Genomic DNA, 26,153 nt, shown 5'->3' on the forward strand with positions numbered 1-26,153 from the left:
GTGAGTGCGCCGTGCCGGGCGTTTTGTGTTGCAGAAGGGCCTTGTGGGTAGCAGCAGAGGGGCGAGCGGCGGCAGTGGCGACGGCGACGGCGGCGGAATATGCACAAGCTAACTAAGGGCCTCAAGAAGACCAAGAAGAAGAAGAAGGGCAAGAAGAAGGGCCGCGAGGAGGAACTCTTCGACGCCGCCGAGCTCGAGGAGTACCGCCGCACCCACCAGCAGCAGCAGCAGCAGGAGGACGGCGCTCCGGATCAGGAGGACCAGGTGCGTCCGTGTGGCCGTCTGCAGCATGTCGTAGTTCACAGGCCCGTACTGCTGGGCAGTGTCGTGGTCAGGGGGTAGGGAGTAGTTCTACAGCGTTTCAGTAATACGTAAAGGCATGGCGCATCATCGTAGCAGAGGCAAAACACAGTCGGTGTTCCACAGGGTTCAATAATGAGACCAATACTGCCCTCGCACTGTGTTAACGATCTTTCTTCATAATTATTGCGTACCGTTTAGCCGAGGAGGGGCAGGCGGTAGCTAGCTGTATAGAACAACATCGGACTCTTCATCTATAGGTCTTAAAAATACATAAAACTGATACAGTGCAGGCTGTCCCAGCAGGAATGGTAATATTCAGAGATATGACAGGGCCGCTCAGTTGAAGCCAAACACTTCTGTCGACATACACTGATAAGGCAAAATATAATATTATGACCATTGCCCATCGCGACACTGACTGCTGCCTGGTAGTGTTGTGGGCACGTGACGTGGTAGCAAAAATATGCCAGCAGAGCAGACATGGATGGGGATCACCATAGGAAAGATGTGGGCTGCAAAAGCGGAAACACATTGACATAAACGACTTTGACAAAGGGCAGATTATTATTATGCGGAGTCTGTGAACGAGTGTTTCGAAAACGGCGACGCTGGTCGAATATTCACGTCCTATTGTCATGAGCATCTACAGAAAGAGGTAGAAGGACAGTGAAACTACCACTAGCCGGTGAATGGTTGGACGTCCACGACTCTTCACAGAACGTGGCGTTTGGAGGCTTCTCTGGCCTGTAAAGTGGGATACATGGTGATCTGTGACATCTCTGCCGAAAGAGCACAATGATGGTACACGCAAAAGTTTTCGGAGAACACCGTTCATCGTACTTCGTTGAACATGGAGCTTTGCAGTAGACTACACCTACGTGTTCACATGTTGACCCAACGATATTGTCTTTAACGGTTGCAGTGGGTATGCGGCGGTCGGGATTCGGCCGTCGACCAATAGAAACGTGTCGACTTTTGGGGTGAATCACATTTTTGCTACACTAGATCGATAGACGTCTCCACAAACGCCGTCATCCATGTGAACGGCGGCTCAAAAAGTATAGAGCGCCACGGACGTGGATTGGCGGGAGCGGTATTATCCGACGGGTGACAAGCTCCTGATATTGCATGGGACCTGCGGTTGTAATCGAAGACATGCTGACAGTCCCAGTCTTCAAGAAGGGTCGTCGAGCAGATGCGCAAAACTATAGACCTATATCTCTGACGTCGATCTCTTGTAGAATTTTAGAACATGTTTTTTGCTCGAGTATCATGTCGTTTTTGGAAACCCAGAATCTACTATGTAGGAATCAACATGGATTCCGGAAACACAGCGATCGTGTGAGGCCCAACTCGCGTTATTTGTTCATGAGACCCAGAAAATATTAGATACAGGCTCCCAGGTAGATGCTATTTTTCTTGACTTCCGGAAGGCGTTCGATACAGTTCCGCACTGTCGCCTGATAAACAAAGTAAGAGCCTACGGAATATCAGACCAGCTGTGTGGCTGGATTGAAGAGTTTTTAGCAAACAGAAAACAGCATGTTGTTATCAATGGAGAGACGTCTACAGACGTTAAAGTAACCTCTGGCGTGCCACAGGGGAGTGTTATGGGACCATTGCTTTTCACAATATATATAAATGACCTAGTAGATAGTGTCGGAAGTTCCATGCGGCTTTTCGCGGATGATGCTGTAGTATACAGAGAAGTTGCAGCATTAGAAAATTGTAGCGAAATGCAGGAAGATCTGCAGCGGATAGCCACTTGGTGCAGGGAGTGGCAACTGTCCCTTAACATAGACAAATGTAATGTATTGCGAATACATAGAAAGAAGGATCCTTTATTGTATGATTATATGATAGCGGAACAAACACTGGTAGCAGTTACTTCTGTAAAATATCTGGGAGTATGCGTGCGGAACGATTTGAAGTGGAATGATCATATAAAATTAATTGTTGGTAAGGCGGGTACCCGGTTGAGATTCATTGGGAGAGTGCTTAGAAAATGTAGCAACAAAGGAGGTGGCTTACAAAACACTCGTTCGACCTATACTTGAGTATTGCTCATCAGTGTGGGATCCGTACCAGATCGGGTTGACAGAGGAGATAGAGAAGATCCAAAGAAGAGCGGCGCGTTTCGTCACAGGGTTATTTGGTAACCCTGATAGCGTTACGGAGATGTTTAATAAACTCAAGTGGCAGACTCTGCAAGAGAGGCGCTCTGCATCGCGGTGTAGCTTGCTCGCCAGGTTTCGAGAGGGTGCGTTTCTGGATGAGGTATCGAGTATATTGCTTCCTCCTACTCATACCTCCCGAGGAGATCACGAATGTAAAATTAGAGAGATTAGAGCGCGCACGGAGGCTTTCAGACAGTCGTTCTTCCCGCGAACCATACGCGACTGGAACAGGAAAGGGAGGTAATGACAGTGGCACGTAAAGTTCCCTCCGCCACACACCGTTGGGTGGCTTGCGGAGTATGAATGTAGATGTAGATGTAGATGTAGCTGCGAACCACCTGCGTCCCTTCATGCTTGATGTCTTCCTCGACGGAACTGTCAGCTTTCAGCAGTGTAATTGTCCGTATTTCGGAGCCAGAACCGGGCTACAGTGATTTGAGGAGCATTATAGTGAACTCACGTTGAAGTCTCGGCGACGAAATTCGCCTGATGTAAACTCTATGCAACCCATCTGGGTCGCTATCGGACGCCATCACCGCTTACGCAAATCAGCGACTCGTTATGAACGCGAATTACGTGATCTGTGGGTGGACATTTGACGCCACGTACCTTCCAAACCGACCAACAAACTGTCAGATCCCTGACACGCAGAATCAGTGATGTGTTTCGTTCCAAAGATGGACAAACAATATTTTGGTGCATCAGTGTATGCTCTTTCCGTACGGTTTCCGAGAACAGATTTAACGTATGTTGTTATTTATATAACAGATGGCTTTAGACACAACTGGTTTGAATTGTACCTATCAAACAGCGTGTAGAAAGAAGTACTGAATAATGTGAAAATGTTGGAAAGATAGAAAATTTTACTTACTGAGGAGGTATCGCAAAGTGATTCCCAAAGTGTGCTATTTGGGTTCCACTACTATTCCTACTGCAGATAGATAACTTGAGCAAAGAAGATGAAACCAACGAGGTAGGTTGGACTAGAATAAAACGTCAAAGACGTTGGATGCACATTCGTGCACACCAATAGTACAGACACAAATATACGTTGAATGTTTTCTATGCAGGAAACAATTCGGAACAGGCCGTAAGTCTATATGAGGCTTTTCGCTTCAAATGAGCGTTTCTGAATATCCCTGAGTGTTGACCATACCTGCTGGGACGCCCTGTATAATTACTAAAGTGAAACTCTTGTGTCTTCATTGACACTGTAGAGTCCTGTACCATAGCAATCATAGGAGAGGATGTTGTTTGCTGGCCAGTATCCTCTTTCTACAACACAACTGCACACATGTATTAATTTACTTACTTTATTTACTTAAACAGATAGCTGCAACTTAACTTTAGCACCGTCCATGTGTTGTGGTAAAAGCTCTTCAATACTAGTCCACGTTACCCTCGCTGCTGGAGAAGAACAAGTCTCACTATGCGATGTATGACAGACGCCAACTTGAAGTGCGAGTTGACGCGTCAGTGACTGAGACTGAGCCCTCCGGTCAGCAGCGGCGATCTACATACTTGCGGTCGAGAGGGCGTTGGCGGTCCGTTGCTTGCGAGTCTGCCTTTGGCCTCTCTCCTGACAGGAGCGCTTGATCCAGCGCCTACTATAGATCTTCTTGCTACACCTTTGCCGACCGGTGTGCTGGCGACAACTTATGCCAGCACAGAAACAGTTACATGTATTTTTAGAACGTTAAAAAGATTATTTTAATTTATGCTGTTAAAAATATAACCACTGACTTTATTATTTAGGAATTATAAAAGAAATAGAAAAAATGAGACGATGACAAGGTGAGATAGAATGTACATGTTCATGATAAACAAATGCGGCACAGTTGTAAAATACTGTTATCGGCCTAAGTTTTGTATGACAGCAATCACTATACACTACCGTGGTTTTGGGGGATTATCCCCATGACCACTGTATCTGAAACCTGAAAAAAAAACCAGTTGTAACCTACTCCATTAAACAGTTAAGAAATTTTAAAAAATCAGAGATTACTATTTAGAAACTGAAAAATCAATAAAAATGATTAATAAATAACATGTCCATGCCCATATCCAAACAAGTAGTTGCCAAACGTCTACAGTAGGAGTTGTCAAATGACATTCCATACCGTGGCTACAAAGAAACTGCGTCTTGTCACAAAACTGCCACTGGGAATTCATCCAGTGTATAAAAATAAGGCCGCTACAGGACGTTAGGTGGAAGTCACGCGCTACACCAAAGTTAAACCAAATAACGACCCTGCACTGCAGAAAGCGCAACTCAGCTTTAAAATAAAGGTCAGCGTTGGCTGTAATTTTGATGGTTTATTGACAGCAAAATCGATTTTCAATCCCATAATGATCAACTTCAGTGCTGTAGTGTACAAATTAAAACTCATAGGCACTGGTGTCAAGTTATTATCAGTACCTAAAGCTTTGAAACGATCTCAATAACTCAGTGAGTTGATACCAGTGCCTATGTGTTTTAATTTGTACACTACAGCACTGAAGATGATCATTGTTGTTGTTGTTGTTGTTGTTGTTGTTGTGCTCGTCAGTCCTGAGACTGGTTTGATGCAGCTCTCCATGCTATTCTATCCTGTGCAAGCTTCTTCATCTCCCAGTACCTACTGCAACCTACATCCTTCTGAATCTGCTTGGTGTATTCATCTGTTGGTCTCCCTCTACGATTTTTACCCTCCACACAGCCCACCAATACTAAATTGGTGATCCCTTGATGCCTCAGAACGTGTCCTATCAACCGATCCCTTCTTCTAGTCAACTTGTGCCACAAAGTTCTCTTCTCCCCAATTCTATTCAGTACCTCCTCATTAGTTATGTGATCTACCCATCTAATCTTCAGCATTCTTCTGTAGCACCACATTTCGAAAGCTTCTATTCTCTTCTTGTCTAAACTACACTCCTGGAAATGGAAAAAAGAACACATTGACACCGGTGTGTCAGACCCACCATACTTGCTCCGGACACTGCGAGAGGGCTGTACAAGCAATGATCACACGCACGGCACAGCGGACACACCAGGAACCGCGGTGTTGGCCGTCGAATGGCGCTAGCTGCGCAGCATTTGTGCACCGCCGCCGTCAGTGTCAGCCAGTTTGCCGTGGCATACGGAGCTCCATCGCAGTCTTTAACACTGGTAGCATGCCGCGACAGCGTGGACGTGAACCGTATGTGCAGTTGACGGACTTTGAGCGAGGGCGTATAGTGGGCATGCGGGAGGCCGGGTGGACGTACCGCCGAATTGCTCAACACGTGGGGCGTGAGGTCTCCACAGTACATCGATGTTGTCGCCAGTGGTCGGCGGAAGGTGCACGTGCCCGTCGACCTGGGACCGGAGCGCAGCGACGCACGGATGCACGCCAAGACCGTAGGATCCTACGCAGTGCCGTAGGGGACCGCACCGCCACTTCCCAGCAAATTAGGGACACTGTTGCTCGTGGGGTATCGGCGAGGACCATTGGCAACCGTCTCCATGAAGCTGGGCTACGGTCCCGCACACCGTTAGGCCGTCTTCCGCTCACGCCCCAACATCGTGCAGCCCGCCTCCAGTGGTGTCGCGACAGGCGTGAATGGAGGGACGAATGGAGACGTGTCGTCTTCAGCGATGAGAGTCGCTTCTGCCTTGGTGCCAATGATGGTCGTATGCGTGTTTGGCGCCGTGCAGGTGAGCGCCACAATCAGGACTGCATACGACCGAGGCACACAGGGCCAACACCCGGCATCATGGTGTGGGGAGCGATCTCCTACACTGGCCGTACACCACTGGTGATCGTCGAGGGGACACTGAATAGTGCACGGTACATCCAAACCGTCATCGAACCCATCGTTCTACCATTCCAAGACCGGCAAGGGAACTTGCTGTTCCAACAGGACAATGCACGTCCGCATGTATCCCGTGCCACCCAACGTGCTCTAGAATGTGTAAGTCAACTACCCTGGCCAGCAAGATCTCCGGATCTGTCCCCCATTGAGCATGTTTGGGACTGGATGAAGCGTCGTCTCACGCGGTCTGCACGTCCAGCACGAACGCTGGTCCAACTGAGGCGCCAGGTGGAAATGGCATGGCAAGCCGTTCCACAGGACTACATCCAGCATCTCTACGATCGTCTCCATGGGAGAATAGCAGCCTGCATTGCTGCGAAAGGTGGATATACACTGTACTAGTGCCGACATTGTGGATGCTCTGTTGCCTGTGTCTATGTGCCTGTGGTTCTGTCAGTGTGATCATGTGATGTATCTGACCCCAGGAATGTGTCAATAAAGTTTCCCCTTCCTGGGACAATGAATTCACGGTGTTCTTATTTCAATTTCCAGGAGTGTATTTATCGTCCATGTTTTACTTCCATACATGGCTGCACTCCATACAAATAGTTTCAGAAACGACTTCCTGACACTTAAATCTATACTCGATGTTAACAAATTTATCTTCTTCAGAAATGCTTTCCTTGCCATCGCCAGTCTACATTTTATATCCTCTCTACTTCGACCATCATCAGTTATTTTGCTCACCAAATAGCAAAACTCCTTTACTACTTTAAGTGTCTCATTTCCTAATCTAATTCCCTCAGCATCACCCGACTTAATTCGACAACATTCCATTATCCTCGTTTTGCTTTTGTTAATGTTCATCTTTATCCTCCTTTCAAGACACTATCCATTCCATTCAACTCCTCTTCCAAGTCCTTTGCTGTCTCTGACAGAATTACAATGTCATCAGCGAACCTCAAAGTTTTTATTTCTTCTGCATGGATTTTAATACCTACTCCGAACTTTTCTTTTGTTTCCTTTATTGCTTGCTCAATATACAGATTGAATAACATCGGGGAGAGGCTACAACCCTGTCTCACTCCCTTCCCAACCACTGCTTCCTTTCATGTCCCTCGACAGATGATCATTATGTGATTGAAAATCGATTTTGCTGTCAATAAACCATAAAAATTACGGCCAACGCTGACCTTCTAATTTCACATATATGGGCGTTGTGCACACAGCACTCTATGGAGTCGCCAATGAAGCAAATCTGCTTTCAACCCGGTATGGCGAACTATGCGAAAACTCCTACATTTGGGGCCAACACTTACCGAGCGCTGGTACAATGCCCCTGTGTAACCCTTACGGTTACTGGAAGCGGAATGCAGTAATGGTGCCTGAAGTCCATTACTCTCGGGTATTACCTACATTTTTTCTGCATTTTTTCTGCTTTCGTACTTGCTTGTATCTTAGTTCCCCTCCATGCTACGTCACGAGTCACATAGTTTTATGAAAGCTTAATTTCGTTTTGAAATGTTCTTTTATCATTCAGCATATTGACTGACATCTGTATATCTAATGTTCTAATCACTGTTCATAACATAGCTGGAGACCTGCTTAAGTTGGATATTATTTGTTATTACTTTTGAGCAACTGGGATATATTCTCATGATGAACCATGGTTGTAGTTTTATTTTTTGATGCAACAAGATTATATTCTCTTTCCCTAACATGTAGTTTATACCCTACTCATAGATCAGATCAATATCAGATTGAGTTTCGTAGTCTGAAAGAGAGAATCAAGTGAAGTTTCGTTGGGGGAGGGTACAGAGTGGTGGTCTTCAGGCTGGTCTCACTCTTGAAAGATCTCACTAGGGCAATGTCGGGTGGCCAATGTCGGGCGGTCATAGTTAGCAGTAGTGATGCATTCAGTCTGATAGTCGTGGCTAGCCACAATAGTTGGGAGGGTAAATATGTGTAACGGCAGACCACGTGACGACCAGGAAGTAAGCGTGAGGGTGGGGCAGGGGAGGGGACAGGGGGAGTGGGCGTGCCTACCGCGTACTGGTGCTGGTGACGGCAGCTGTGGTGGTGGTGTGCACAGGGCGCCGAAGCGGACGAGTGGCGGCAGTTCAAGGCGCTGACCGCCGGCGTCGACACCGTCCTCCGCAAGACCCAGGACGATCTCGACCGCATCCGCTCCACCAGCTACTTCCAGCGCAAGAAGCCCGAGTCCGAGGCCAAGCAGAAGGACAAGGGCGAGGACGAACAGTCGTCCAAGAAGCCTGAGGGCGGCGCCAAGAAGTGGGTCGGCTTTGAGGAAGGTAAGGACGGCTCTCTTGCCAGGAGCGTCTTTGTTATCTGCCTCTACGACTCGCCAATAACACGGATTCCTCTAAAAACTGGGACTGGTCAATGGTAGGGCTGCTGCCTCTGACCTCCTGCTCTCGTCCCAAGTTCACTTTGCGCATTCACCTCTAAGTCTGTTCCGCTCTCAGCACTGTTGGGACGTCCTCCTCTTGTGGCACTAATATGATCACTTGGGTGTCACCTCCAAACAGAGACAGGGACTCTCATCATACTCTCATTGTACTCATCATCATGACAATTAATGATGACTGCATGTTGTTAAGGATCAGAAATGCTAATAACGAAATCCCATAGTGATATAATTGAGTAATGCAATAACCTCGATTATGGGATGATACTGACAAGTTGCTGACGATGTGATCAGGCTGCCAATGGGATGAAGGTGACAATGAGACAAATCTGACAGTTGTGATGAAGCTGATAGTTTGATGAAACTGAAAATGTAATGAATCTAACAATGTGATGAATCTGACGGCATGATGAATCTGATGTTGTGATGAATCTGAAAATATGATGAAGCTGACAATGTGATGATGCTCGCAATGGGATGAAGCTGACGATGTGATAAAGCTGATGATGTGATGGAACTGACAATATTATGGAGAATATGATGAAGCTGAAAATGTGACGAAGCTTGCAATACAATGAATCTGGCAATGTGATGAATCAGATGATGCAGAAAGCTGACAAAGCGACGAAATTTACAATGTGATCAAGCTGTAATTAAACTCAGAGTGTGCTGAAGTTGACTGTGTGATGAAACTGACAATGTGATGACTGTGAGAATGTTATGAAGCATAGAAGATCATAGAGCTGAGAAGGTCACAGGACGTTTTATTTATTTATTTATTGCCAAATTATAAATCTGTTACCTGATATTTAAAACAGGACGTACATATTACAATTTTCGTTTTTCATCTTTTTACAATTTTCTTTCCTTTTGTTTTATCTACAACATTTACAAAGAATGATACTTTTCAAAATAACAATAATTTAAGGTTGAAATATAAATAAAATTTTGTTGTTTTTTAAGAAGAATAGGATAGATGAGAGATTTGTTAGTGCCATCACCGAATGTGGCTGACGGTGAATACCTCGAAGTGGTTTCTTCGAGCCGTTGACCGCCAGTCACACACACACACACACACACACACACACACACACACACACACACACATACACAAATGGTTATTAGTAGAGAAATAATGTTGCTTATCCTATTTATTACTAATCCTATGTATTAACTGCTTTAGGTGCCCATCCATGTACAGCATGTGGTGTTTTCTTGGCAAGATTGCCAGCACTTTTGCTTATTTACTGTCACATCTCAGCTTCCTCCTCCTGTTCCTCCTCATTGTCACTATTTTCGTTGTCACTGTGGGTATCGCTGTCCATCCTCTGGATATTGTTGTTAGGCTGCACATAGGCATGTCCGTAATGCCGTTTCCGCATATACTCTTCATGTGTAGTTTTTGAAATACTGTTTGTCAGTGCGTTTAATTGTGCCCATTGTTCTTCGTCTCTTATTGCTGTGTATATATCTATGTTTGTGTCTGTGTAATCTAAGTGTAGTCTATGTCTCTTGTTCGCGTATGACGTGATGAGGCTGACAACAAGATGAAGCTGACAGCGGGATAATGCTGTGATAGAATGATGCTGATGACATGATGATGGTGATGACAGGCTGATGATGATGACAGGATAATAGTGATGACAGGATGCTTCTGATGAAAGGATTATCCTGAAGGCAGGATAATGCTGATGATAGCATGATGCTGATAATGATGCTGATAACAGGACGATTCTAGTGACAGGATTATACTGATGGTGGATGATGATAACTGTCAGAGAATGATATTGATGGTATATGATGATAATTGTCAGAGAATGTTGATCAGACGATAATGATCTTGAGTTCGTTTTCTTGTGAAGCTTCATGTAAGTCTTTCTAGTTGGTACAGCTTGGCCAGCTTTGATGAGAGGTGTTAACTGACAACTTTTTTCACTTTCTGACTGACATCATAGACACAGTGTATTTATGAAATAACATAAGTTTCGCCAGATGACTGTGAGATAAATCGTAACCCTATATTCACACTGCAAAAATGCCATGTCATTAACACAAATATTTCATGTATGTGACTGTGATTGACTACATGTAAAAGTAATTCTCTTTTGGTGATACTAATGATCATTCTGATGATTTTTAATAATAAAGATGTAAAGATGACGAGTGCGTGCCTAGAGTGTGCCGTTCTCTGATTTGAACTTCTCAGTCATAGATTAGTTCTGATAAAAGACTCTGGAAATTATAAAAACGTTTGGAAGGCTGATTTGCTCTCATGGACTTTTACAGGAAATCTTATGATTATGATGCTTTGAGTGTTACTATGTAATGAAGGTGGCGCTGGGTGTATGGTGATGGTGATGATGGTGATGAGACTACAAAGAAATAGTAATAATGATAACAATAATGGTCAGAAATATTCTGAAGGCGATAAACGATGACAGTTAAATCTTAGTAAGGCAACAGCAGGGAGCCTATCACGTCCTTCAAGGAAGTATTTGGAGACTATTGTGGTTAAAAGAACCTGAATTCTATATAATGATAGCATTACTTCTCTTCTCTTTCCTTCCAACTATTAGAATTCAGGGCTGAAGTACTTGTACAATGCTGAAATAGCATCTAAGAGGCTAAACATCAGTTGCTTAATGGTTGCTTCCTGGTTACTCACAGGAGAAGTGTAAGTTAAAAGTTGATGCTCAGGGTTTTACTAATACATTTAACGGAATCTTAAAACTGATACCACAGCCATATCATTTCAAGTTGGATCATGAAATAACCGAAAGTCTACCCCCAGTTTCTCTGAATTCACTCATCTGTGCAACTATTTGAAGAGGGTGGCTGCAGTGAGTACACGTAAGTCATAATCTAATGTGTGATGTACATATGCAGACCGAAACGATAAATGAAAATTTGTACCAACGCTGGGACTCAAACAAGGGCCTCCTGCTCACTAGATAGATGCGCTAACCACTACGCCATCCTCGCACAGTGGCTTTGCCCAATTGCATGGCCTACCCTAGCCCTACTCAATCCAAATTCCCATTCACACCTCAGTCCAGAGGTATTTCACCTAAACACAAACAGCATTGCAAAGGCTCTCCAACTGTTTTGTAATAGCACCTCAGAATCAAACAAACCGGAGGATGCTGCCAGAAAACCAGGCATAGGTATTTTTAACCAAATGAAACTACATGTTTCCAGAGACCTTTTCAAGTCTCAAATATCTCTAATGTATACAAACATTAAGAAAACCGAAAAACTGCAGGGACTGATTCCTGACTGCAATGAACAGCATAGCAGTGAGCTGAGGTGTGAATGAGGAGGGAACCGTGCTAGGGTAGTCCATGCAGCTGTGCAAAGCCACTGTGCCAGGGTGGCGTAGTGATTAGCGTATCTGTCTACAGAGTAGGAACTTCGGGTTCAAATACGGACCTTGATACAAATTTTCATTCGTCACTTCAGTCTGCATACATACATCATAGATGTCTGAGACTTTAAAAGGTCTCTGGAAACATATTGTTTCACTTTAATCTAAAGTGCGTTCATCATGAAAGTGACTGAAATGAGGTAGCTTGGATGGGGACATGTGATGGATGGCTAACTAGCACTGTCCTATGTAGTGAGCAGGTGGACAGTGCATCAGTTGAGCAAATCGCTTACTCTCCGCAGCTCACCTGAAGTACGGCCAAACATTATTAGCCCAAAACCATTATAAAAGACTTTAGCAAATGGGACGTGTGAATTAGGTGGTCCTGCGGATACAGAAGTACTGCATTCCACTGGATTTTACTGCCCTGCAACAGACGGGCAAAAATAAATTTTGGGATAACACGCAAGATATTGAAATTGACTGACGAAAGTACAAAATGTAAAAATGCAGCAAATGAAGTAGGCAAAAGGGAATACAGACGACTAAAAGATGACATTGACAGGAACTGTAAAATGGTAAAACAGGAATGGCTAGACGATAAATGGAAGGCTCTAGAAACCGCATGACTAAGTGAATGGTAGATGCAACATATAGGAAAATTAAAGGGACCTTTGTAGAAGTGTAGCGACTATATGAATATTAAGAGCTCAGATGGAAAGCCAGTACCAAGCAAAGGAGGGACGGATGGAAAGTGAAAGGAATAAATGGAGGGTCTGTATAAATGAATAAATAGTAGGTCTTTATAAACAAACTCAAAGAGAATATTACAGAAAAAGAAAAGAAAGGAAATAGAGATGAGATGGGACATATGACACTGCCAGAAAAATTTGGCAGAGTTATGAAAGAACTAAGTCGAAACAAATTCGCTGCAGTAGACCACGTAGAACTAGCCACAGCAAAACTATTCTAACTTGTATGCATGATATATGACACAAGCGAAATAAATTCAGACTATGTAATAATTTGTATTAAAAAGAAGGCAGGTCAGCACCTGTGAATATGACCAAATTATTTGTTTGAAAACTCGTGGCTACAAAATACTGGCACGAACTATTTACGTAAGAATGGAAATAATTGTAGAAGCCTGCCATGTGGAAGATCAGTCTGAATTCTGGAGCAATGCATGTACACGTGAGATAGTATTGACTCAACAACCAATCTTCGAAGATGGATTTTTTAAAAGGGGTAACCTACGTCTACAGTATTAACAGATTTGGAGAACGTTTGGCAATGATCCTAGAATACAGTTTTTGAAATTCAGAAGATAGCATCGTTAAAATATAGGAAGTGAAGGGTTATCTACGATTTTTTCAGAAACTATAGCGCAGTTACGAGAGCCGAAGGACATGAAAGCGAATCCATAATTGAGAAGGGAGTGATAAGGGCCTAACCCTGGTATCATTCTGTTTGTACAGTTAGCACACAGTAAAGGAAATCAAGGAGAAATTTGAAGAGGAAATTCAAATTTAGGGAGCAGAAATAAAAACTTTAGTATGACAAGAAGTATTAAAATGATTTAAGTGTCTATTATGACAGTGTACGTGAATAGTACTAACAATGAACTAATCGAGTTAATACTGGCAGTAATTCAACTACTGCTGCTGCCGCCACTGATAATGATAATATTAATAGTAATAATAATAATAATGACAATAATAAGAATAATGATGGTAGCTTTTCAAAGAGAATTTATAGGTATACAATATACGGATGTTTTCCGATATAGTCAGTCATGGGGAAAGGAGATTTAAGGAGACTGCTCCAGCAAACAGTGCTGGGAAATGAAGAAAACCTGGTTGGAAAGAAGGATGTACAAGGGCAATAGCTGCATACGGAAACAATGGTAATCATTATTGTTGCTGTACTAGATATGTTATTAACTGTCTCCTGAAGCTGGAGATGTTGTTCACTTCTATAATATAATGTGCGAGGTTATGGCAGAACCGGGTTCCTCCTACTGAGGACTTCAAGAAAGTTTCTGAGCGACAGAGTGTGACAGAAAGGATTTTTCTCTGCTGGGAACGGGTGTTTCCTGCCATGTTGTTCAGACAAGAGCGTTAAGGTTGAGGAGACATATGTGGGCCAGTGTTCGTTGGTAAGACATCAGAGGGTACGGAAATCTCTGCACTTGTCTGCACGCAGCCAGGACAGCCGCGTGTATAATGATGAAACATGATCAAAGAATCTAACATCACAGATAAAACGAACACTGGCATTGATAACCCATGGTTTCGTGAGCTTTCCTGAGAAAGACCTTGTCAGATAACTTCTCCGTAATCAACAATTGGAAGTTGATGTGTTTTTCTCGTCAAGAGGGAAGAAGGTTTTTAAATTTTTGTAAGGACGTTGATGCCTTCCTGCACATTGCAGTTACATGCTCAGAATATGAACTTAAGTGTTAGGAAGTGTTTTCTAAAGGCATTTGTGGGGAGTGTATTTTTATAAGGAAGTGTAACACTATGAGAAGCACATCAGGCAAGAAGAGAATAGAAGCTTTGCAAATGTGGTATTAAGCAAGAATGTTGAAAATTATGTGCTTGTATCGAATAATTAATGAGCAGTCACTGGACTTAAGTGAGGAAATTTGTTGCACCACTTGACTGAAAGAAAGACCTGTTTGATAGGATACATTCTGAGGCAGCAAGGAATCGTTAGTTTGGTAATTGAAGGAAATGTGGAGGGTAAAAATTATAGAGGAAAACTGACGTTCGGATACAGTAAGCAGGTTCTGATGGATGCGGGCTGGACTAATTATGCAGAGATGAAGAGGCTTGCACAGGACTGAGTAGCTTGGGGAGTTGCATCAGAGCAGTCTCCTGTGTGAGGACCACAACAACAACAACAACAACATGGGTTTCACGTTACTTAGTCAGTTATGAGATGGTCGATAACCTCTCTGCACTAACACGTGTCTGAACCAATCTTGGGGCAGGCTGTGAGACCGGTGTGATGCTGTCTCGTCTGGTAACGGGTCTGCTGGCATGGGTCGCAGCTGCGTAGTGTTGGAAGACTGAGGGCCCCTGATCACTTGCTACCCTCGTCTCGTGTGTGCTCTCAGTCGGTCGCGACCCATGTGTGACCATACCTCATCTGGCCGCCTGAATGGCAGTCGTGCTCAAGGTGGACAGGACACAGGTGTCAGCATAATGCTTTGGATCTCAAGGCAGGGCACCGCCACTGAGCTTGGTGATGACTGACACTCAGGCGAATCTCTTACCTCTTACACCACAAATACTGCACATCAGAAAAACTGGAGAGGAACTCCGCCTTATGCAGGATACCGCTTTGTAGTTTTGTTTTCAAAGGGACATGGTTCAAATGGCTCTGAGCACTATGGGACTGTGGTCATCAGTCCCCTAGAACTTAGAACTACTTAAACCTAACTAACCTAAGGACATCACAAACATCCATGCCCGAGGCAGGATTCGAACCTGCGACCGTAGCGGTAGCGCGGTTTCAGACTGTAGCGCCTAGAACCGCTCGGCCACTCCGGCCGGCCACAGAGACATGTTTTAGCTCTTTTTGTGTTACCTTCAGTGGATTTATTTGTTCATTCTCTTTCTGAAAAATCGTTGTTACATGTTGACTTCTAACGATACTTTTTGTACAAATTACTTACATTTGTAAAGTGAGCGATTATTGTCAAATATATTACATTAGTTTACATACAATACACAGTTGAGACATGTGTTAATGGGTGGAGACAGTCTTTGTTGTTCATTTACGATATGTCTAAAGGTTCCACTTTCATTGCAAATTTCGAAGTAAAGTGGATGTATACATTTGTTTACTTACCGCACATGAAGCTATTGGCTGTTTACGCTGGTTGTTTTAGATATTCCACACAGGTTACAGCTTGTCCTCTGCAAACTTCAAACTGTTTATTTTTTTTTTTAATTTTTATTTCCAATCTCAATCAACTTAAAGCTACCAGCACAAACAACCAGTAGCTTCACGTGAGGTATGGAAAAAACTCATATATCTATTTTACTTCGAAATATACTGTAAAACTAGAATTTCAGACGTGTCGTAAATGAACAACACAGAATGCCTCAATTGAATGATACATTCTCAATTCTGTACTGTATGCAAGCTAATGTAAAATATTTGACAATAATCGCTCATTTTACAAATGTAAGTATTTTGAACCAAACGTTTACTCAGAAGTTAACATGTAATAACAATTTTGCTCAAAGAAAATAAGCAAATAAACCCACTGGAGATAGCACAAAAAGTGTTGAAGCTTGTCTAGATGAAAGAAAAGCTACAAAAAAGTTTCTTGCGTTATGCCAAATTCCTCTTCAATTTTTCTTAGGAAGCACGCAAGTAAGAAGATCTTCAACATTTACAGGACGTTTACTGTAAATTAGGTTTCTACGTTTCGGATTATAAAGAATTTACTTCATGGTTTGCGCATCACTTCCACCATTCTCTAAGCGATACTGCTGCTCTTAATATATATAAAAGACCTTGTAGACAACGTCGGAAGCTCCAAGATGCTGGTCATACATTATGCTGTTGTACTTACAATAGTAGGAAGAGAAGAAGTTTGTAGAGAAGTGCTGGGATTGGCTGTTGGCGCTCAACATAAAGAAATGCAAGACATTGTCCATAAACAGGTGGAAATTTCTATTGTTGTTTGAGTCCACCCTCGCTGCACAATCATTCGCAACAGTCACGTACATAAACACCTGGGAGTGTATGTATGGAGCGATTTAAATTGGAGAAGTCACATAAAACTAATCGTCTGCAAGGTAGATGGGAAGTTAGATTCACTGGAGGTATCCCACAAAGGAAGTAACTTACAAGGCTCTCGTTTTATCAAAACTTGAGTATTGCTGAAAGTCTGGAATTTCTGACGAGAATGGTAGATAGAGGGACGACAGAGGATCCGAAGAAGAGCAGCACATTTCATGACACGTTAGTTTAGTAAGTGTGAAAGGGACACAGAAATGAAACTCCAGAGAGGCACTGTGCATCATGGTTAAAATTCTATGCAAAAATCATCAAGAATGGCGGCCGAAGACTTCTGGCATAAGAAGTCACCCTCGTTCCGCCAAAGGCCTTGTCAAAGAGGACGGAGGAAAGGAAAGAGGTTCAGGGCACTCCCTTGCCCTTCAGGTGGGAAGCTGCCCATAAAGGCAGAAGAATCAGTATTGATCGACGGCATGAGGATACAGAACGCAATGGAAACCACTGCATTAAAGACACATATTGTGAGAAAGAGATTGAATAACCAACAGAAAGAGTAACCTTCTACGAGTTGGGGCTTGGAATAGCAAGATTCATAAATAGGAAGGTAGGGCACAGAATGTGTTACTGTCAACAGTTCAGTGATAGGGTTGTTCTCATCAGAATCGACAGCAAAACCAACACCGACAACGATAGTTCAGGTATTCATGTCGTCGCAAGCAGATTATGAGAGAAAGTATATGAGGATATTGAAAGGGTAGTTCAGTACGTAAAGGGAGATATCTAATGGCCATAGGGGACTGGAATGCAGTTGAGGAGAAGGAGTAGAAGAAAGGGTGGAGGGAGAATATGAGCTTGGTACTGAGAATAAGAGAGGAGACGGACTAATTGAGTTCTGCAATAAATTTCAATTAGTAATAGCGAATATTCTGTTCAAGAATCACAAGAGGAAGAGGTATACTTGGAAAAGGCTAGGAGATATGGGAAGATTTCAGTTAGATTACATCAATCTCAGACAGAGATTCCAAAATCATATAGTGGATTGTAAGGCGTATCCAGCAGCAGACTCAGATCACAATTTCGTAACGATAAAGAGTAGGCTGAAGCTTTAGAAACAAATCAGGAAAAATCAATGCGCAATTAAGTGGGATACCAAAGTCCAAACTACTAAGGAATGAAGAGGTACCCTTGAAGTCCTCTGACATTATAGATACTGCAATAATGTATACCTCCGTTCAGTCGAAGACGAATGTAAAGTAACATTAGGGAGATACACAGTCACAAAGAGGCTTGCCTACAGTTGTTCTCACGCGCAACATTTTCAGCTGGAGTAGGAAGAAGACTGACACACACCATAAGGTGGCTCTCAAAGTGTAGATGTAAATTTAGACTGTAGATGGATACAGAGTGCAGATTCAGAGTGTAGATGTAGACTGTAAAGGTGGTAGACAAAATTTGGAAACACCAAAACCTCATAATATTAACATGTGTGATACGGTAAGACAAACATTAGCACTGAAAACTGCTTCCAATCGTCACGGAATGAATAGATTCAGGGCCTGTAGGATCTTTAATAGAATCGTATTATCATTCTTCGTACACAATAGCGTCAAGTGCAGGAAATGATGATGAAGCTCGCTTCTTTGCAAAGTAAACCACAAAGGCTCAATACTACTGAGATCTGCTGGCTGTGATGGCCAGGGGTGATGCGAAAATTCATCGTCGTGTTGTCAAAATCATCCCTGGACGGTGCGAACTGTGTGAGCACTATCGTTTCGGAACACAACATCACCATTTGGGAGCAAATGTTGTACTGTGGGGTGGACTTGAATGGCCAGAATCCTTGGCGGTAAAGTTAGCTTGCAAAGTAACCATCTCGTAGAATACCAAGAAATAGCTGCCCAAGTCGTCACCGAACGCCCGCCATGTTTGACTCTTGAGATGTTAACTCAGCCAGAAGATGGAGAGAGAGAAGACTCATCCGACCAAATGACAATCTTCCACTGCTTCATGGTCCAGTTTTTTATGGCTTCGGCGCCATGTTTTCCTATTACGGGCATTCCCATCGCTAATGTGTGGTTATGGAATTCCAACTTCTTCTTCAATTTCCTGCTTTTGGAGCTCTTTTCGTGTTATTTCGGCGCTGAAAGGATATCGCTATTGCGATATTCAATTTTGGAGTGACTTTCGCGGCTGTCGTCCTCTTATTTTTCGTCAGAATCCTCTTTAAGGCTCTCAGTACCCGCCCAATATTTGTCAATGTCCGCAGAATCAAGGTAATTTCAGTTCTGTTCAAAAATTTATGTCTTGGAAAATATCGAACATATAAATACAAAATTAACACCATTTTAAGCCCATTTTGTCTTCTTTAATATGCAATTATGAACAAAACCATGTCTGTTATAACATTGACAAATTATGTTATTATGCATGACACTGTTTTCGTAAAATTAAAAAAAGTCGTACATTTATGGAGTAAATGAGTTCAAGAATACATAATGATCAGTGATGAATATCGTATTTAAATAAAATAGCACTTTCTACTTGTATTGATGCCCCATTTTCGTATAAACTATTTTAAAACAGGGTTGCATACATAACGTCAGACAGAACTGTTCTCACCAATAACTTGTCTGTTTGCTTTCCCACTTTCTTTCTTTGATTTTGAAGAACAAACATAACATACACGGGAGACATGTTTTTTGCTTGTGGGTGGTAAATGTTACAGGAAATGTCTCTGTGTCACTCAGCCCACAGGTCCATTTTCGTTATTTTGAGGTGTTGGGAAAATTTGTAATGAAGTCAAATATTATCATTTTCTTGGTCTGAAAGGAACACTGTAACTAAATGCATTCACTACTCCTATTAAGAGCAAACGAAAATACCGTTTCCGCCATTATTTTACAGAATGAGATTTTCACTCTGTAGCGAAGTGTGCGCTGATACGAAACTTCCTGGCAGATTAAAACTGTGTGCTGGACCAAGACTCGAACTCGGGACCTTTGCCTTTGGCTGGCAATTGCTCTACCATCTGAGCTACCCAAGCACGACTCGCGCCCCTTCCTCACTGCTGTACTTCTTCCAGTACCTCGTCTCCTACCTTCCAAACTTTACAGAAGATCTCTTGCGAACCTTGCAGAACTAGCACTCCTGAAGGAAAGGATATTGCGGAGACATGGCTTAGCCACAGCCTGGGGAATGTTTCCAGAATGAGATTTTCAATCTGCAGCGGAGTGTGCGCTGATCTTCCAGGAAGTTTCATTATTTTACAGTTCTGTGCCTGAACACATGGTATAACCGTCCCTTTCAAAGACGCCTGTGTCGCCTGAATTATCTTCACCATCTATCTGTCAACAAAATTCAGAAGCCGGCAATTTCTTCATCAGATAAACCACGGCGGGCCATTTCTGTTACACAGAATACCAATAATGATTTCTATTCGCAGATGAAAACAATGACGCAAAACGAACGAAATATCGTGGAATCAAGACTCACATTCACGCCATCTATTCTTGCAACTAATAAATAACAGTATAAATATCGTACATCGACAGCCAGAGATATGAAGGCAAAGCGAATCGCTTTAATAACAGTATAAATATCGTACATCGACAGCCAGAGATATGAAGGCAAAGCGAATCGCTTTTTAATCAACAAAATACGCTGGCCCGTGGAATCTACGGGCTTGGAACCTTTGGGAGGGAGTGTGGCCCGCACAATGTACGGGCTTGGCGCTGAGAGAGTTAATGACCGTCTCTCACGATCACTCAACACACACCTTCACCCACATTGTGATTCAGCGGACGTCGTTTTGTCGGTTTCCCTGTATGCGGTGTCAATCTTCGACAGAGTGTCTCTTGAAAGACCAAACACTTCGGCTGCCTTGATTTCGGAAGCACCTACCATACCACCACCAACAATTTACCCACGTTCGAACTCAGTTCCAGCACAGTGCACTCGAAATTACACAGAACGCTGTTCTGAGCCAGACTGACACTTGCAACGTATTGAGGACATTGCAAAGGTGCTGTTCATGGTTAATACAACAGCGCAACCTACAGGCTAAGCCAGCATCTGCATTTGTGTTGAAGCATCCCTTTCTTGCGGTGTTTCCACTTTTTTTTTCTACCACTTGCGGGCTTTCACGTGTATATGATGAAATGATGTGGTGTGATGTGGTAGCCCTCAACTATGCACCCTCAGACTCAGAATTGGAATATTAAAAGTTTTGGCTGGTTTCGTTGTCTAGGGGCTGGGATACGTAGTTGCCACATTACAGGCCAAATACAGCTGTCTACAGTATACGACAAGAATACACACATGAAACGAATGGTCGAAGGTTTCTATTACTCGGCAATTGAGAATTACGAATGTAACATATAAATCTTTAAATGAAAGATTGCTATTAAATAAAATCTGCAGGTACTATCTTAACGTCTTTAAATGATGAGTACGATAGTAGAAGTACTTTTGAGAATGCGGTATATTTCTGCAAAACACTTATTGGTGTCGAAGGTCCAGCAATTAAATAAAATATAAGTTGAATAACATGGAAACAATAGATTCGTTCTTAACGTAGTTAGTTGTGAACAACAAGATAGTTTGCGAGATATTCACTTCTAAATGCGCACTACGTCTTCGCTGTCGAAGCCATGGAAATCACACTAGAGCACAGGTCGGCACTCCGAAGTATTTCTATCCCCCGCGTACACTCACAAACATATTTAAGCACATACGAAATACTGGGTTTACATTTAAATACTTGAAATGAAATAAAAATTCCTACGGCTGGACCATAAACACCGTCTAACACACGTTATTAAATACATAAACAAATTAAATATAGATCAAAGGAATAGCAACAAAAGGTAGGCCAGTAGCCTAATGTCTCTGTGCTTTCTAAAACACAGTAAATATTTAACCAATTTCTTCATGAATAGTATATATCGGATATAAACAAAGACATAGATGAATAAATATATTTATAAGCATGCTGCTACCGTTTTTTCGTGTAACTGTGGAGTACTTATGGCCTGACGCGATAGATAGTAATCGCCCACTTTGACCTCCAATAACTGATGTACATGCCTGTAATTCATACCAATTTAGGTTTACACAGTTTTTTAAAGACATGGCGATCGACAAAATCGGATAAAGCGTTTATATTTTGGAAACTGGGTGTTACTTGTATAATTTACCATCAGATACTAAACTTTGAACTAATAAAGAAATTGAAAATCTGATAACACCAAGAGAATCGTCGTGCAGATAATAGCAATGTTCATGTTTCTTTTAGAGGTATCGTGATTCACCCGGCTATTATTAATTTCTATACGAACTGTGAAATGTCCGTCATTAAGGTTTCACAAAGTCCGCCATCTTTGGCACTCCCAGCGTGCCTCCTTCGTCGATACAGCGCCACAATGGAATTCCAAGCCACGAGGCTGGACCGGCCGTTGTGCGGCATCACGCGGTTGCTAAGCTAACGTCCAACACCACGTGGTCGCTGCCAGGCCGCGGCTTTGACAAGCGTCCTGTGCGACCACCCCAACTCCGAACATAAAATACTTCCTGGGCGCCACAGCTCGCTCGTTACCTCACACACTGTAGATGTAGACTGTAAGTTTAGACTGTAGATGTAGACTGTAGATGTAGATTGTAGATAGATGTAGACTGTAAATTTAGACTGTAGATGTAGACTGTAGATGTAGATTGTAGATAGATGTAGACTGTAGATTTAGATTGTAGATTTAAACTGTAGATGTAGATTGCAGATTGTAGATGTAGAATTGGTGACAGCTGCCCTGTCCACAGGAGCAGGTGGCCCGGACCCAGAAGAAGCCAGTGCTGAGCCCACAACAGCAGCCCCTGCTGCCACTGGTGAAGCCTCAGGCGCAGCTTCCACCGCCCCAAAGGACCTCCTAACCGCGCCCGACACAGGGGACCTTCTTGAGGAGTCGGCCGCCGAGGAATCTTCTGAAGAGGAGGAGGAGGAAGAGGACGACGATGGGCTGTTCGACACGTCCTATGTGGACGCTGTCACCAGCGGAGAGGTGAAGCTCGCCTACATCCCAGACAGCCCGGAGCTAGAAGTATCCGGAGGCGCCGACGACCCGTTTGACACTTCCTACGTGGAGAGCATCGCGAAGCAGGCCGAGGAGGATCTCAAAAAGTAAGCAACCTCTCCTACACATCTACTTGTTCAGCTCATGAAGAGCTATGAAAAATGTGTGACAAATGCAATTTCGAGATTTAGGGGCGTGAGTCGCGCTGGGTAGCTCAGATGGTAGAGCAGTTGCCCACGAAAGGCAAAGGTCCCGAGTTCGAGTCTCGGTCTGGCACACAGTTTTAATCTGCTAGGAAAGTTTCCAGATTTAGTTCCTAAGCAAATGTAACCAATTGGTGAGACACTCCACCGTGATGTTATCAATGTAAACTGTGTACGATAAAGAACGCAAGTCTTGAGTGCATAGTAACATAAAGATTTTACTCTATGACATCCTGCCTTTTGGTGATGTTTTGTTCTGACGGACAAAGAATGTTCGGTACAATGTTGGGTACAAAGTTCCTAGTTTTTCAGCTCTTTTAGTTATGTGAATACACATTTTAATATTCTCATGCAAAAAATTTTAATAGCTTTTAGGGTTGTTATTCCATCTGGATTGATTGTTATACAGACGTTCACATGAGGACGTGGCTTTTAGTACCAAGAAAACGGTAGTCATTCAATAACAGAGGACTAATGCATCTGAAGCGGCTCACAGTTCAATTCTTTCATCTTCGCGGCTCGCGCATGCCCGCCCAGACGCGGGAGATTGCTGCGTTGCCAGTTGCACGCGCCAAGAGAAGCAGCGCCATAGTATAGTATAGTATAGTATAGTGTAGTACGCAAACTTACGTTAGGGAGGAGCGCGCATTTTATGAAGTAAAGCCACCATGGCTGCATTAACCCTTTCGCTGCTTCAGAGACGTGGTCCCCGCATTCCGCGCCGTGCGCGATTTTGTCATCACTGCACTGCTCGCCTGTGCAGGCACATGGTGTTCTGACTCCTTTGACACACTTATCATTCGATTTCACAAAAATTACTTGGCCCAAAAATTTGATTTTTACACATCTTCTGGACTGATACCTTTCCCCCATAAATGACTTAATTTTGTTTCGATGTTCAACGCAGTTATTGTGCAGCATTAAATGTAGTAAACCATTGCACGAAATTCTGAAGAGTTTGCAGAGGTAAAAGTCCACAGCGTATACTTGCCGTATGGTCGATTTTAGTTGCCACTAGAAATTTCAAAAAATTACATTCAAACGAATAAAATTGATGAAATAAGACACTTCGATATTGTTTCTAAATAAAGAAAATATTAAACACCGAACCAGATTTGAACTCAGAACCTTTTGCATAGCAACCAAACACCATGACCATTTCATTTTATTTTATTTTTTAAAATCTCATTTTGCTCTATATTGGTCGATGAATTCGTTCGTGGCGGACGTCCGATGACAGCCGTTCAGGTTCTTTGTTGATCCGTTCACTCAGTTTTTTATTACAGAAGGTAGCTAACCCTCTGACCGAGCACGCTGAGCTACCAAGCCGGCTACCATTACGCTAACGCAGCTCGTCGTTCAACAGAATTCCTGGAGTTATTTAAAGAGTTACGAAAAATACCTACAAACACTGTTGGTATGGCTATGAATTGCTCACGTCTCGTCGAAGGACAATAGGAAATAAACAATTACCACTGTTCTTTATTGCGAAAAAGCGGTTAGTGAGAATGAATTTCCTTGCCGTCACCTGAATTAGGAGGCTTATTGCTTCTTTGGTTTAATTAATTAATAGAATATGAAGCAGTTGGTATAAAGAATGCTTTTTCCAAAATTTCTTTTGTAGGAAGTCTGCTGTCAAAACATTGCTTTTCGTCAATTACTTTATTGATGACTGAGCGTTTCTAAAACTGAAGACACTCGTCTGTGCTCTGCACTGCAGTCGAGCTCTGGCAACGTCGTTTTGGCTGACTGTGTTTTGTGACTTCAGATGCGCAGAACGAACCTAAACTCGGTCGCCGTCGTAAATGACGCGCACTTTAATACCTAGGATGCCTGTGTGTTGTGGTATTTGGTCTGATGCGTAACTGGGCCGTACTTCTTCGAAGATAGCGCTGGAAACGCATTAACGGTGGACGGGAAACACTACCGCAGTGTGTTAAGAGACTTTATGTGGTCTGAACTGGATTGTGTGAATTCTGAAGAGGTTTGGTTTCAACAAGATTGTGTAATTTATCACACATCGATTGCAACACTGGGCTTGTTATGAGAGAAATTCGCTGGCCGTGTAGTTTTACAGAATGTTAACGTGAACTGACCACCCACGACACGAGTTTTATGACATGACAGTTCTTTCTGTGTATTCGAAATCTCGACTGTGCGTCATCAACCCACGATCAGTTCCAAAACTAAACGCCGAGATTCAGAGTCTGTTTTCAGAAATAGAGGTGCAAATTTGCCGGAAAGTAAAATTGCATCGAGAGAACGAGAGTCTGCCCGCAAAGACGCGGAGGGCATTTGAGGAACGTCGTATTTCATACATAATTGCAGCTACCATACACTGCAATAGTAGGCTTACGTGTATTACCTACCTGATTAGCATTCGAGCTTCGTAAGTCGAACGTGTATGAGCCGACGCTTCAACTCCCACTCAAACTTAATTTTAATTTTTTTTTTCGTCACTGGTCATATTATTTAAACTATACGTCATTTGAGATGTAATATAACTAAAAAAAGACAAGTATTTGTATGAAGTTTTAGTGAATTTCGTGTTGTTTGACTACTTACTAATTAAATTAATTTATCAGAGCAAACATATTTATAACTATCGACAAGTAAACGAAGACACGGACAGAGTTTCCCTGAAAATGTATGCCTTATACATGCAATATGGTAAAATACCTGGAACTACTTTGCACCTTGACGCTTCAAGCTACAGAAGAGGCAGGCCCCATTTAGCGCTTAACACTTAACATGCTTAGTGGTGAGACGTTGCTAATGAAGCAAGAACGTATAGTGTAGGTGCACATACACTGCTGGCCACCGTAAATGCAACACCAAGAAAGACAAGAGGTAGCACAACAAAATTTATTTTGTAGATAACATGTTGATCAAGTATCAAATGATTACGTTTACAGACGTATGTGACATGTGGTTCCTGCCAGAATCAGTAGCCAGAGTAGCCGCCATTGTTGGAGATCACCGCTGCCACACGTCTCGGCATTGAGTCAAAGAGACGTTGGATGTGTTCCTGGGGTACAGCAGCCCAAGCAGCTTCCACACGTTGCCAAAGATCATCTGGTGTGG

At 42.9% G+C, this 26,153-nt stretch overlaps 1 protein-coding gene across 1 annotated transcript in view; it reads left to right on the top strand.

Moving 5' to 3' along the window:
• The window catches only part of LOC126209912 (uncharacterized), a 333,249-nt gene that overhangs the window by 46,392 nt on the left and 260,704 nt on the right, over positions 1–26,153 (top strand). The window contains exons 2-4 of the mRNA XM_049939032.1: positions 35–264; positions 8,347–8,566; positions 22,616–22,973. Of these exons, the coding sequence (XP_049794989.1) occupies positions 100–264; positions 8,347–8,566; positions 22,616–22,973 (743 nt within the window). The 5' untranslated portion in view covers positions 35–99. The remainder of the gene's footprint in view (positions 1–34; positions 265–8,346; positions 8,567–22,615; positions 22,974–26,153) is intronic.

Source organism: Schistocerca nitens, chromosome 10 (assembly GCF_023898315.1).
Source record: "Schistocerca nitens isolate TAMUIC-IGC-003100 chromosome 10, iqSchNite1.1, whole genome shotgun sequence".
NCBI classification, from domain to species: domain Eukaryota; kingdom Metazoa; phylum Arthropoda; class Insecta; order Orthoptera; family Acrididae; genus Schistocerca; species Schistocerca nitens.